At 36.2% G+C, this 13,982-nt stretch overlaps 1 protein-coding gene across 1 annotated transcript in view; it reads right to left on the reverse strand.

The window, feature by feature from the left end:
• RASGRF2 (Ras protein specific guanine nucleotide releasing factor 2) overlaps window positions 1-13,982 on the reverse strand; it is a 155,208-nt gene that overhangs the window by 76,055 nt on the left and 65,171 nt on the right. Inside the window, exons 2-5 of the mRNA XM_072416210.1 lie at window positions 13,370-13,476; window positions 8,718-8,865; window positions 5,148-5,237; window positions 3,343-3,596 (exon numbers count right to left, since the gene is read on the reverse strand). Coding sequence (XP_072272311.1) covers window positions 3,343-3,596; window positions 5,148-5,237; window positions 8,718-8,865; window positions 13,370-13,476 — 599 coding nt within the window. The remainder of the gene's footprint in view (window positions 1-3,342; window positions 3,597-5,147; window positions 5,238-8,717; window positions 8,866-13,369; window positions 13,477-13,982) is intronic.

Raw genomic sequence — 13,982 nt, forward strand, 5'->3', positions numbered from 1 at the left:
GTTAAACAGCATTTCAATATTTAACTTGATTTCCAATAAGTGTATGAAGAAAACATAATTGTGTCTGCAGTAAGCCTAAAAATATTGAACAATGAAATATATAAATAATACATCAGAAAAGAATGATGAATATAAAGGTGAAATAACAGGTCATCCATAAAGGTCAGGACTGTAGTAATTAGCCGGTTCCCAGTAAACAAGACACAGCTGGAAGCTTTCACAATATGAATGGGAAATTAATAAAATTATAAATTGGTCTATAGAGATATAACACAAACGCATCTTGCCACTCTGCACTTTCTTAGCAGATAGATTGATCTGCATAAATGACATGCTCTGCCCAATTCAATGGGTAAATGGAGCTGGCATTTGAGACATAAGTTGAGGACAGACACTGGCACTCTGAAAATGTGCAGGATTGTATTCTTGATTATCATATTCTCTCTGCCTTCGAGCACCTATGTGTGTCTGAAAGACAGCCCTATGAATGGAGCCTGTCCCTGGTGCCGGGTGAGAAAATGCAGGGCAGGAGCTAAATCCGAAATACTGAGTCAATTGTTTTTCCCAAACTTGGCCTAAAACTTTGCTAAGATATGCACTTTACCAGGAACCTATAATGGTTTGTGTTAAATTTTTATTATAAAACAACATAATAAACTGAAACTTATCAAATCATTTTTTCATAACTTGGACATAGTTTTTATTTTATAAACATACAAAACTAATGGCTTTCTTGCCATTTGCAAAGCATGATATCAGTATGCTTGGTTTTGTTGAAGTACAAATATTTTGGATGTTAACAGCTTTCAGTTTCGCTCTCTAAAAATGGGCCTGTTATACCTGAAAAAAAATCTCTACACTGATCCTTCCTCACTGTACATTAAAAATATATACATGGAAAAACATGTTTAAATGTACATAAATGTATATTTAAAATGCAAAAAAACACATGTGTTGCAACCCATGTATTACACATAAATGTATGTTGGACATTTTACTGGGAAACTTGAAACTAATTTTACCTACAGTTCAGTTTTATGTCACTTGTGTAAATTCAGTTTCTGGAAAACAATAGAAAGCTACAATTCTTGGATTGTAAGCTCCTCTGTCACTGTCTGTATCTGTCTGTCATTTGCAACCCCTATTTAATGTACGGCACTGCGTAATATGTTTGCACTATATAAATCCTGTTTATTATTATTATTATTATTATTATTAATATTATTATTAATAATAATATTATGTTATTGTCATCTTTACTAAAATCCTATGAACTGTCTTTTTCTGAAAGCATTCCAAGAAATCACAAGAAATATCAAAGCGATAAGGAACACCAAGTGCACACATTAGAATCCAACAGTCAATCCCAGAGACCGCCGCTGGATTTTGACATATAGGCGAACACTCTGTCTCAGAATACCAATTGTGTTTGATGATTTCATTATGTCAGTCATGTTTAAAGGTTAAACTTAACAGACTGAATGAAGCTTCATGCAGCTTTTTATCATCACTGTGAATGATGGTACAGAGAAGATAAATGTTCTGGGATCTAGTCAGCTCTATAATAGCCACAGAAGATAAAATTTAGCTGACAAAAAAAAGCTGTCACAGACGCAGTACAGAGTACGGAATCAGTTTTAATGTCTTTACTGCTGTAAATCTTTTAGGAATGACTGGTGGGATCCTTGAGGCATTTTTTCTTTTATGTAAAGTGCTCTGTTGCTTGTGTAATTCATCTAAGCAGATAAAAAGAATGGAGAAGCATAGTGCCAGGAAACATGTCATATTTTCAATGTCACCAATACTTTTATGGAAATGCCATTTAAAAGCATAAAAACAATCAAAGAAGCATGTTTCTTGAAGCACTGGCTATTGTTTCCTGTTAACAGCCATTATGGGCTAAAGAGGGATTAATAGCGACATTTGGAAATCATCTTTTATGGAATTACTAAAAATTACTAAGCCAGCTTTTACTAGAAACCTTTGTATCTCTTTATCATATTTGTATGATGGAATATATAGGTATTAAGGTCAGCTCTGTGATCTCTTTTTATATAATACAGTGACCTGAGGGGCACATTGTTCATTGATCAAGAAACCTCTAGCAATCTTTGGAGGAAACCTGGTTTAGAGACACTGTGTAAGGTCTTGGTAAGTAACAGGCTCATTTTTGAGGGATCCCCTGTCCAGTGCATTGATGATCAGTTGTGGTTGGGTAGCAGTTAATTACATAGTAGTGCACTATTGACACACTAAGGAAGACGGAACCTCTAGGGGGCGCTTAAGCTTGCAAAGTAGTGGTGTAAGCCCTAAGAAGGGCCAAAGTCCAGAATCTAAGGTCTTCTCCAGAGGATGGGTCAGGATGTTGCACTGCTGGCTGCTCCCAGGTTGCGGTCCTTGGACATATCAGAGTGGGCAGGATAATGCACTGTACCAAATCACTGGGCAGGAAAATGGTAAAAGAAGACCGGGCAGGAAATAGACTGAGGCAGGACACCGGTGACATGGGGGCCACCGCAGACACATGGGAACACAGGAGACACAGGAAGCGACAGAAGGCACAGATGACACGGGAGACACGGAGGTCACTGCAGACACATAGGAGCAACAAAAAAAGAATAGGCAGGGAAACAACAGACTGGACAAAAATAGTTTAACACACAAGCTGGACTGGGAAAGAACCTGAATAAAAGGCAGGTGTAGAGGAAATGCTCAGCAGAGCTAGGGGGCTCGGCACTAGTGGAGACACGTTGCATGAATGCAGCGTGCTGTGACCAAGGGCGATTAAGACGCTTTTTCCTAATTGGCTGGTGGGAGGGGTGATACTGATTAAATCTGGAAGAGCAGGCACAGGTCAGAACTACTTGTATGCACAGGAGAGAGGCACAGACGCTTTAGTGAGGAAGAGGTAAATGTGACAACTATGATGCTTTTTTCCTGAAGATGCAGCTTTTTTACCACGTAACATGTAGTTAATAAAAATCCTTTTGCTCAGAATTTTATTCCAAATACAAGATCTTATATACATGAATTCCATTCTGTGAATAGTGTTCACCCTGTACTAATATTTACCCAAACACATTATCTCCATGCTTTGCTTTTACAACTTTGCTTGACAATGTTGTTATAACTATTGTGTACCGTTTTTATATTTATTTAAATAATAAGTCTCACACCAATCAGGTGGTGTCTGTTTGCCTTTTCGTGTACAATTTAGTTTGTGGATTCTTTTTGAGATGTAGCATTTGGTTATAACAAGTTCAGTATAGTGTCCCAAACTTTGAGCTCCCTATATATATCACAATGAATCGTATATTTGAATATGAGGCAAAGTGTTGTCACCTGTTGAGGAAAACGCTGCTGACATCATCATGGCTGATGGGTGGCTTCTTAGAACTGGCTGCCATCCTCAGGGGCCGAAGGAAGCAGTTCACAAGGATATAAAGCTGATGCACATACTCTGCCTCGGCCTCTACCATGTTAAATACAATTTGATTCCTCTTCCTCATGCTTTCTGCATGCGGAGAACATATATAATCTTGCACAATTGTCTTCCACTTTCTTCTACACAGCCAACCTCGCATAAAGCTCTGAACCTGAACAGATAAATTATGTTAGTGAAGCTCAGGCTTTGTGCCTTCCTCTCGATTTACTATTCAACAAACAGACCTCAATATGTTCAACAAAAAATGAAAGCTTTGGGGCAAAAATATGTTTTTTTTACTGTTTTTTTTTTTAACAGTAGGTGTCAGGGTAAGGTGAAAACTGGTCACTAAGAACATTAAGTTTCTTTATGATTGGCATGTCTAAGTACACTAAAGTGAATAAAACTTTAGGAAAAGCTTTGAGATATAAGTATTCTGTTACAAGTACAGTGTCATGTTATTTTCCATATTATTAATGCACAATAAATGTCTACATTGAGAAACAATTGGATAGGAAAATCAATTTCTGCATTTCTCTGCACTATATATTATAGACACTAGACAAAACCCAGACGTTTGGACAATCAATGAGACAAAACAATTACAGTCAGACGCTATATTTTTGGAGAATTTTCTATTGCCATCAATTGATTTTCCTAATTTAGGATACCTTTTTGGTTTTTATATTGGGCTAAGCGGCCATTAAATTGAGCATTTGTTTGTTTGTCTTAATCGAAATTACAGTACATAGGGTTCATGCTATAAAATATGGATGGCAAAAAATATGTATGTAACCCATACTAGATTTCATAAGGGGCTATGTATAAGGGGATGAAGTGACTATGGCATGAGGTGCAATCAATTTCAGCTTAATTTATAAAACTCAGACTTAGAGAAAAAAAAATTAAATTTACTATTATTGCTGAATGCATTTCTGGAAAATCAGCAAGTATTTGTATGCAGTATATTTGCAAGGTCAATAAAGTGATAAAACATTTATTGTGTACAAAATCATTAATATATCCAATTAACTTGGCTAAAATAATCTAATCTTAGGGGCATATTGATAAACCTGTGAATGTGACACACAAAACAACCATTTATTGCAGGTGACTCAATCACTGTTATTTAAAACACATGCACCAGTAGGAGTACCTGCAGTGAATGTTCTGCAAAATTTTACCCTCTTACTGTTTGCATTCAAAAATAACCTACCATGAAGGACCTTTTGCTCTTGTTTCTAGCCAAGTTGTTTCCTAAAACTCTTCATCAATTAAGAAAATCTGAAAACATAAATACTGAAAATGCCTTTCCTAATCTCTCTCTGAAAAAGGTAGTTGCCAGGCTTCCATGTAGATCCTCTTCTCCAATACTTAATAAAACAATAACCAGGTGAGACCAAAAGGGGCATTTTAACTTTTCACTAGCATCCAGAAATTATGAAAATTTTTAACACAGTATGACTGTTGGGCTACATTTAATAAATAGTTTGGAAATGACAGCCATATTAGCATTCATTTTGAATACAATAAAGGAAAACTGAATGCACGTAAAAACTTGGTAATGGTATATACACATAAAGGAATGTACTACTCTAAAATTTAAAAAAAGCCAGTAGTCAGTATTATAGGTCTTATAGTTATGTGGTAAAATTATTGCCCTGAATGACTATAAGGACATAGTAGCACAGTGACAAACTTTGTTTAGTTGTTTGCAAGTTACCTTCTTGATTTTCTTGATGTCTGGATCTTCATCTTCATGGTGGATGTGGTATGGGCGCATCCGCTCTTTTGTTTTATTGAGGGCTACAATCTGGTAAAAATCACAAGCATTTTCATTAAGGTTTTTAATTCAACAGCAAGAAGATAATATGAAATAATGAATGAAAAAAGACATTTGCCATTGGCTAGCCATCAGCAAAAGCATATTAAAATGAAATGATGGGTCAAATATTCTATGTACAATAACAAATAAAGTTTACTGTTGTAGATATTATAATACTAGAATTATATTGGTCAAAATAAGTTTTCCCTCCATTTCTTTATCAAAAAATCTTAAAAATATTCATTTACTTTCACTTTACCTCCAGTTAATGATAGTAACATGATGGAAACAACTGCAAAAAATGACAGACGTATTGGGTTTTAGCTGTCCCCTAAACCAACAGTGTATAAAGTGCAGTTATCTTCTGTTCCACCCACTTGTCTTAATAATAAATAAACTTTAGTTCCTCATTAGGACAGGGAGCAAAGTAACCGGGGCTGTTTAACGCCCAGAACTGCCAAAAAAGAGGTGCCAAAGGATGTTATAAGGTAAAGATGTAGTATATACCGGGCAAAAATGTCAAAATACCATGCAATATAGCAGCAAACAATGAGTTTTTTTCCCCAAGAGTTCTACATCAACAATATTAAAATCACAACATTTTATTTAGATTTTTCTCCTTTTTATGCATATATCAATTTCTTAAATAGCTAAAGTTGTTTGTTTGTCATTATATATTGACAAACACAATGTTTACAAGTTTAATAAAGCACATACAAATAACATATACAAAAAAACAAGACATACAATAAAAGCGTAAGTGACAAAAAAATACTGCTACAGATGATGACGTATTTACAGACCAATGTCTGCATCATTAGATCAATGTATTCAGAAACTGATTGAGCAAACCAGAAGTATATTCATTTTCAGGATACAAGTAATGGAGTTCAAATGGAACGACACTGAAGACCATCCAAAAAGTCTCTGTAAACCCAATAACTTCCCAGTGCCATGCCTTCATTTCAACGTTACTTTTTTTATTCCAAAGTGTATGTCATGTAGCCAACTCTCATTACTCTGAGTAGGTTTCTATTCATCAATTCAAGTGGAGAGATAGAGATTTTTTACTTTATGCAGTATCCTACACGGATTAAACGGCATTTCAAGCTCAGTCTCCCTGGTATTAGTTATATCCATAAATGGTGCTGATCCCCACTATGATATCAAGTGTGATCTCTACGTTTCCAATCGAATTCTTAAATGAAAACTTACTATTGTTATATATATATATATATATATATATATATATATATATATATATGTAATATAATACATGTTTGCGATCTTGCTGCTCATTCCTCTGTATCAGCTGCACCAAGATATGCAGTGCAAGCTAATGCCAAGGCATGGTCCCATACTGAGAGGCACCAGTGTATCCAAAGCTCCATACGAGGCAGAGTGGCCTAATATACTAGGGCAGACGTCGGCAAACTCCAGCCTTCAGGCCAGATACGGCCTAGCCGATAGTTTGTTACGCCCCTGGCCGATCTGGCCGCAATGCATACGGAGGAGAGGGATTTCACTTCAGGGGGCGTTCCTTGATGGTGGGAGGAGCCATTGGGGCGGGTCTGGCCTAGTGTGCTCCCGCCCACCCCATAAATGGCCCAGTGGCCATAAAACTTTGCCGACCCCTGTACTAAGGGGACCTCTACTTTTAGTGCAAGCTTTGCATTAAATGGATCCTCCTGTCTGCCCTAAAGAGGTAAAGTGGCATGGATTCTTTAAATTTGTACCCAAAGTGATATAGTGTTATGTGAATACAATACTGTACTTCAGCCATATTCTTCTGTAATATGTGTGTCCTGGGCCCGTACATTCCTGCTAATGATTGTTTGTTTTTTATAACTGTTTATGCAGATTTTAGTACTCCTCCCAAATGGAACATTATGCTTATGATTCTTAGACAAAAGTAATTCTATAGAACTAATTTTGCTTTAATCGGCATGGTAAATCAAGACCAACCAAAGATTAAAGAAATCAATCGAACTTAGCATTCTTTGTAGCTTCCCTCAAATGACCTCGTAACAGCAAGATTTTCATAATGTTTCATCTTCCCTTTTTTGCTTTTTATCATTACAATACAATATTCAATTTTCATAAATCCTGACTGCTACTAAGGACAGAAATCTGAATTGCTGCAAAATATTAAGAAATCAAAAAATTTAAAAATTACAAAATAAGAGTTTCAAATTATACTGCCCAATCTATAAAGAAATTAAACAGCAGACCCATGAGCTTTCCGAAATCTTAAAGATTCAGTCATTTGGGCTCTGTTGAAAGAGATTTAGAGTTTTATTGGCTGATCCTACACTTTAGCAGGGATGCCTAGATTTTAACAGACAACAAAAACTGAGACACATAGAAACTTTTGAACATCCAGGATATTGTTTGGAAGACTAAAAATGCCTAGAAGATGCCTTCATCATCAAAGTCAGGTGAAAAAAGTAACCCTTCAAACTCTTTGTGCTGAAAATAATGATAACAGATATATGATGCCTAATTTTTTTCCAATACTAATAATGCAGACGATAAGGTCCAATTACCACCATAATGGCTAAGCCTCTACTGCCCATGGTGAAGGGCAGTGCTTAAAGAAACTTGTGGCCAGGCTATGGATATTTATTTTTAAATGTGTCTCTGAAAGCTGCAGGTATGGTCGATCTATCAATCCTTAAATTTCAGAGTAGTCCTTGATGTCTCAGCCGAATTCTGTCTTTCCAATCTCTAATGTAAACATAGATTAGGTACGCTGGGCAGGGAAAGCAGAGGGAGTTATCTGTAGAAGCATGATGATTTCAGTGCTTCTGTCAGCTCTGTGAGCTTTCAGAATGAATTGCTCATAGCGCTTTTCACAACAGAGGTTAAGGTAGGGTTGACTATATTTTATTTGCTGTTTGATCACAATACATAAAATCCTAAATGTTTAAAGGCTGGTGGCATGTTCATTTTAATCAACTGGATAAAGGTCAAGGTTTTGTGTACAGCCCTAGCCTAAGATTTAAGGGGCTTTACGGAGATTACCAAATGTAGTTCCAAAAGTTTGGTTTCCCTTTATAAGATAATATAAATAAAATAAACTCAGCGAGCTATTCGTGGAATGGTAAGGCATGATGAAAAAACTTCAAAATCTCTGCAAAAAATCGGTAGAGGTCTTCTGTAAATCACAGATGTAACCTAGTGCCTGGGATATTAGTGTAGTAGAGGAATGTTTTGTCAACTCACTACAGGAAATTACAAGGTAACCATTTTTTCCATTCTTACACATGGATAATATACAACAAAACACATTCAGTAATATACTTAGACCAAAAGGGAGGAAATAGGAGAAGATCATTGCTAGAGAATTTACTTAAACTCAGAAATGTCTGCTTGCCCTCATTACATGATGTACCTTATACAATGATGTAATGTACAATAAAAACTTAAATACAAGTGCAAAAGTAAAAACAAACTTTAAACAAATACCTCTGATTTCAGTCTTTCAATTTCAGTGTCTTGATCTTCAAGCTGTTGTCGCAGCTGATTAGCAGCTATTTTTTCTGTTTCCACAATCTGTACTAAGTGAATGTACTTTTGCATCAGGACCTCTCTCTCTATGAGGATATCTGAATAGCTGCATGAAAAAGGCATTTCATTAATATTATCAAGTATTTACACCCACACCCACATATTATGCAGTGTTTTACAAAGAAAATAGTCATGTTACTAGCTGGCTCTCAGATGAGCTTACAATCTAATGTCCCAATGATCGTCATATATTTAGCAGAGGCTGGGGACAATTTTTTGGTGTGAAACTAATTGACCTACTGGTATTTTTTTTTTTTTTGCGAGGGATTTCAGTGCTTCTGTCAGCTCTGTGAGCTTTGAGAATTAATTGCTCATAGTGCTTTTCACAACAGAGGTTAAGGTAGGGTTGACTATATTTTATTTGCTGTTTGATCACAATACATAAAATCCTAAATGTGAAACTAATTGACCTACTGGTATTTTTTTTTTTTTTTTGCGAGGTAGGAAGAAACTCATGCTAATACTGGAATATGATACAATCTCATGTCCTGGCCAAGATTCAAACCTTACCCTAGTGCTGCAAGGCAAGAGTGCTAGTCAATGTGTATGTAAGTGGTGTTGGATGAACCAAGTTAGGCACTAGCCTTCTATGTGTTCCAGGCATACATACACAGTGCTCAACCCAGAAATCATTTTAAGCTGGGTGGGAAGAAATTGTAGGCGGGTGGTGGCTCCTGTATTGTGACCTAACTCATTGATAACCACCCAAAAACAGCCAGGAGGTTGCAGAGAAATGCCGGGTCGTGCACCCAGCTAAAAGGGGCTAGGTAGAACACTGATACAGTAAATGGCTTCTGAATGGGGGTGTTCTTCCTTACTTTCTTGGCAACAAATAAAACATGAAAATTCAAGTTCTATTGGAGAACCAGAGATACAGAAGGAAAGGTGAATTATTCACCTTTTACCAAAAAAAAATATCCTTTTATGAGGTCCGTAGCATAGCAAAATGTTGTGCACACATTCGTTGACAAGATTATTATAATGCCTCCAATGTAACCAATGTAATGACATTATACATTGTTCTTGTGGGAAGCCTAAAGCCAGACCACTAAAGCACAGTTAATGAAAAGTTCCATGTGATAAATTTATTGTGTGGTGGTCACTTTTATTTCTGGATTCATCATTCAAATGAGAGGTTTTCTCACAATGTAGGCTAAAAATATGATTGCATTTTCTTTAAACATATAAGCCTTTACATCAACTGCACTGTGGTAAATCGTGTGCTGTCCATGGTGCTGAAAGTACTAACATTACACGACTAACCATATCAACTATTATAACTAAAATGGTATTATATAGTTAGTGATGTAAATAGTGAATCCCATAGAGTCACAGTTATTCACAGTTCTCTATGCAGGTAGTCCCCGGGGAAAGACATCCGACATAGGGACCTCCTAGATACGAACAGGGTTTCCCTGCTTGCTTTGTGCAGAACAGAAGCTTGAAGGGGGGAATGGGCAGTTTGCATGACTTTCAGAAGAAATCTTTTGCTAAACACAGCTGAGGTTGTGGGTGATCTTAGGGGACTGAGCTCTTTCTACAGCCTCTTGTAACTCTTTAATGACTTGTTTTTCATTTGTTTTTTTTTTTCAGGAAGGCAGCGGTACTGTAAGGCCCTGGTCAGCACCAGTACTCACCATACACCAGTCCCCCAATTTAACGCCGCAGTTTTCATCTATATGCCTCGGGAGGGTGGTTGCATCTCCCAGCACCCGGATACAGGCATGTTCAGTGTTCCTGTTCCTCACTGCTTTCCTATCTATTTTTTGTAAAATACTTTGTGTTGGATACTTTGCTGCTGTAAGGCACTGTAGACATCAAGAAAATTCCAAGGGATGTGGTGTAGCCTAACAAAAAATGATTAAACTTCTAAATTATGCATTTTATGGCTCCCCAGTCAGGTCATTGAAGTAAAAACATTCTGACTGCATCAGTGGATGTGTGTCACCAGGGATAGAGAAGGCCAAGGAACTATTACATTTCGCTCTTACAGTCAGCGTTGTTATATCATAGATATAGTACTTGAGTTAATATGCATTAGCTATGCTTTACAAGCTCATGAATTTTATATTATTGGGCATGATGTATGCTCTTAACTAATGCAATGTATACACCAAAATACCATGGTCAGTTACATGTAAATGATTAGGAAAAGGGAACTAAAATAACTGATTAACAAGGCCGGTCAGTGCTCTTTGTACCCATAATTCGCCTGTTAAAATGATACTGAAACAAAATATGCCTTAAAACTGATTTCCCAGGACATCAAGAGCTACAAAGCTCTAACAGGGTCTCATCTGGGTAGAAAAATGAGAATTATAGAAACTGTGAAACTTGCCAAAATTAAAAGCTATCTCAGAGACTAAATGGATTGCAAAGTTTTACCTGGATAAACTTTAGCTGTTTTACTATATTTGCTCAAATAATTCTATGTACTGTTCAGGCATGTAGATGCTCGGGCATGAGCAGAAGGAGCACCCAAGAGCCTCCCGGGATGCCTGCTTTGCGCTTCCATTTATTAAAAAAAGGGTGTTGCACTTAAAAACAAAACCATAATTTTTACTTTTTATAAAAGGGTTGTCTACACTTTTATGTAAAGTGAAAATTCTGAGTTTAGGTATGCTTTAAGAGATTTCTGGAGTGATTTAAATTGAACTTTATCATTTATTAAGTACTGAGTATAGTCAGTATCAGGACAAGGTACTCTGGCACCTGCTGTGAGTACTGCAAAATGTGCCCGACTAACTATCCCATATTTTCCCCAGGCTCACAGCCATAGAAATGCACAACACCTGGGTCAGGTAGACTGACAGTCACTCTTCACCAGCCCTAAGTTGGCTGCCTTTTGGTCCACTAAAGAGTGAACGGTATAGAGCAAATTTCCAGCCTACACATGTGTGATTTATTTTAATAAAAAGTAAGGCTTAAAAGGTAAAAATAAGAGCCAGGTATTCATTATTATTAAAAGAAAAATGTACCCTCCATTTGGGCAGGTTATAACATGCAAATTTTGTTTTTATTTTGTCAGTAAAAGAAACAAACATGCTAGATTTTTTTTAATTTTGTTAATCTATGTACAAAAAATTAAAATAGCGATTAAAACAACATTTAAAAAAAATGAATAAATAAGGACAGGAAGGAGGAAGGATATAATAGATACTGAATGGGGTTATTATGGTTATTACATGTTGAAACAGAATTATGTATTTATGTTTAACACTTGTAGGGTTTGCTGCAACTGGCATTATGTGCAGATCAAACACTACTTTTAAAAGAAGCCTGCAACCTCTTTGAAGTTGTTATTCATACAGAATCCATTTTCAGTATTCTTGGTACACAGAATGGACAAGTGACAGCCCAGCCCTGTAGATTACTTTATGGCAATTGTAATTTGACACATGAGTCCTCAGGTACACTGATAAAAGCAGACTGAGCCTCTTCTGCATCTGCCTTGGCCCTGAGTATTATGATAATGGACTGTTATGCTACATTTGTTACTATATTTCAGTATCTTTTTTATTTTATTTTCAATTTCTTCAAACAAATTGTATAATATCATTACCTTTTCCAGCATTTTCCAGGAATAGACAAAAAAGGCAGTATGACATTTTAGTTGTATTGCTGTACCACTAAACCATGAATATTTTGATAGTCAGAGAAACCAACCATGGATATTATATTGGTACCTCATTTCTATATTTCAATAAACAAAAAATAAAGCACACACTAATGGGACTTTATTTGTACCTTGCACCTATGCATGTATGTTTAGACATGAATCTCACCTATTTAACTCAATATAAAAAACATATTTTATAATCACAAACCCCCCAAAAAAATTGATCGCATCTCTTCTTTTCAAGCATTAGAACTAGTTTATAATTTAATCGTCTATACATTCATATGTTAGGTACATCTGTACAATACAACTGTTTAATAAACCTATCTAACTTCCATGCAAAACTTTCAGGACAGCCATATATAAGCACCCATGTATGTATTATTATATATATTTCTATCCTGCTTATATGATATCAGACCCTCCAATATGACCCACTCTAGGAGGTACCGATCACTTTGCTCCTGATCATCTCATCATTTGCCTTTTTAGAGTATACAGCCCGAAATCGAAGCAAACTAATTACCAGTGTTCAATGGCACAGATTCATAGTGCTTTTGGATTTTTTATTTTTTCTAAACCAATATACAACTTTTCATATACAATACAATGTATATTATACATCCACATTCTCTAAGTTGTTACTGTACTTCACAGGACCCAACTAAGTGCAGGCACTGGCACTTGTTAGGGATTCTGTCCAGTTCTCTCACTCATAGTGAAAGATGTAAAAGAGACCTGAATGGGAACTCTGAGGGCAAGGTACAATGGGATGCCACACAACAGACTTCATTATAAATTTAGAATTAGTATTGAAAATATTATTCTGATGACAATGGAAAACCTGGTAGAAAGGAAAAGAGTTGGAGAAACCCAAGTGCAATATTCATGGAAGGCTAGAATATAATTTGATATCTAATAAATGCCTCACCTTGCTTGATGAATGGCTTCCACCCATTCGTCCCTGTCCGCCTCCTCCTCACAACGCAGCTCCAATGGCTTTTGCGCTTCATGCCCGAAGGTCACAGTAAAATAGTGCTGTGGAAACCATAAAACAGAAAATTTATATTGACATAACATGGAATTATATTGACCTCCACATGGCCAAACAACATCATTAAAGGCTCTCAGGACATTACAGAGAATTACACTCTATAAACTATAAATGATTTTTCATAACAAGGTATAATTGGGAAGTCACTCATTGTAAGACAGAAAGAGAGACGACATACTGACAACAGACCGCTATCATGGTGGCTTTTTAATTAAAAAATGATGATAATCAGAAATAGAGTTCCTATATTGGATGTTTTTATTCAGAGAGCAAATTGCCAGTAAGCAATTATGAAAGGCACTATGCCAAGCGTCTCTTTATAAGATTTCATAATTAATGAGAAAGCTAGATTAAATGTACACCCAATAAAGTGTCTTTATCTAAGAGGTCTATTGGAGTGGTGCTTTATACATTATATATATAGAACATTTGGTATGTGATCAGTTTCTAAGGGATAGGATTCATGACTACTTAAACGTCTAAAGATTAA

The sequence above is a fragment of the Pyxicephalus adspersus genome, chromosome 6 (genome assembly GCF_032062135.1).
Source record: "Pyxicephalus adspersus chromosome 6, UCB_Pads_2.0, whole genome shotgun sequence".
NCBI classification, from domain to species: Eukaryota; Metazoa; Chordata; class Amphibia; order Anura; family Pyxicephalidae; genus Pyxicephalus; species Pyxicephalus adspersus.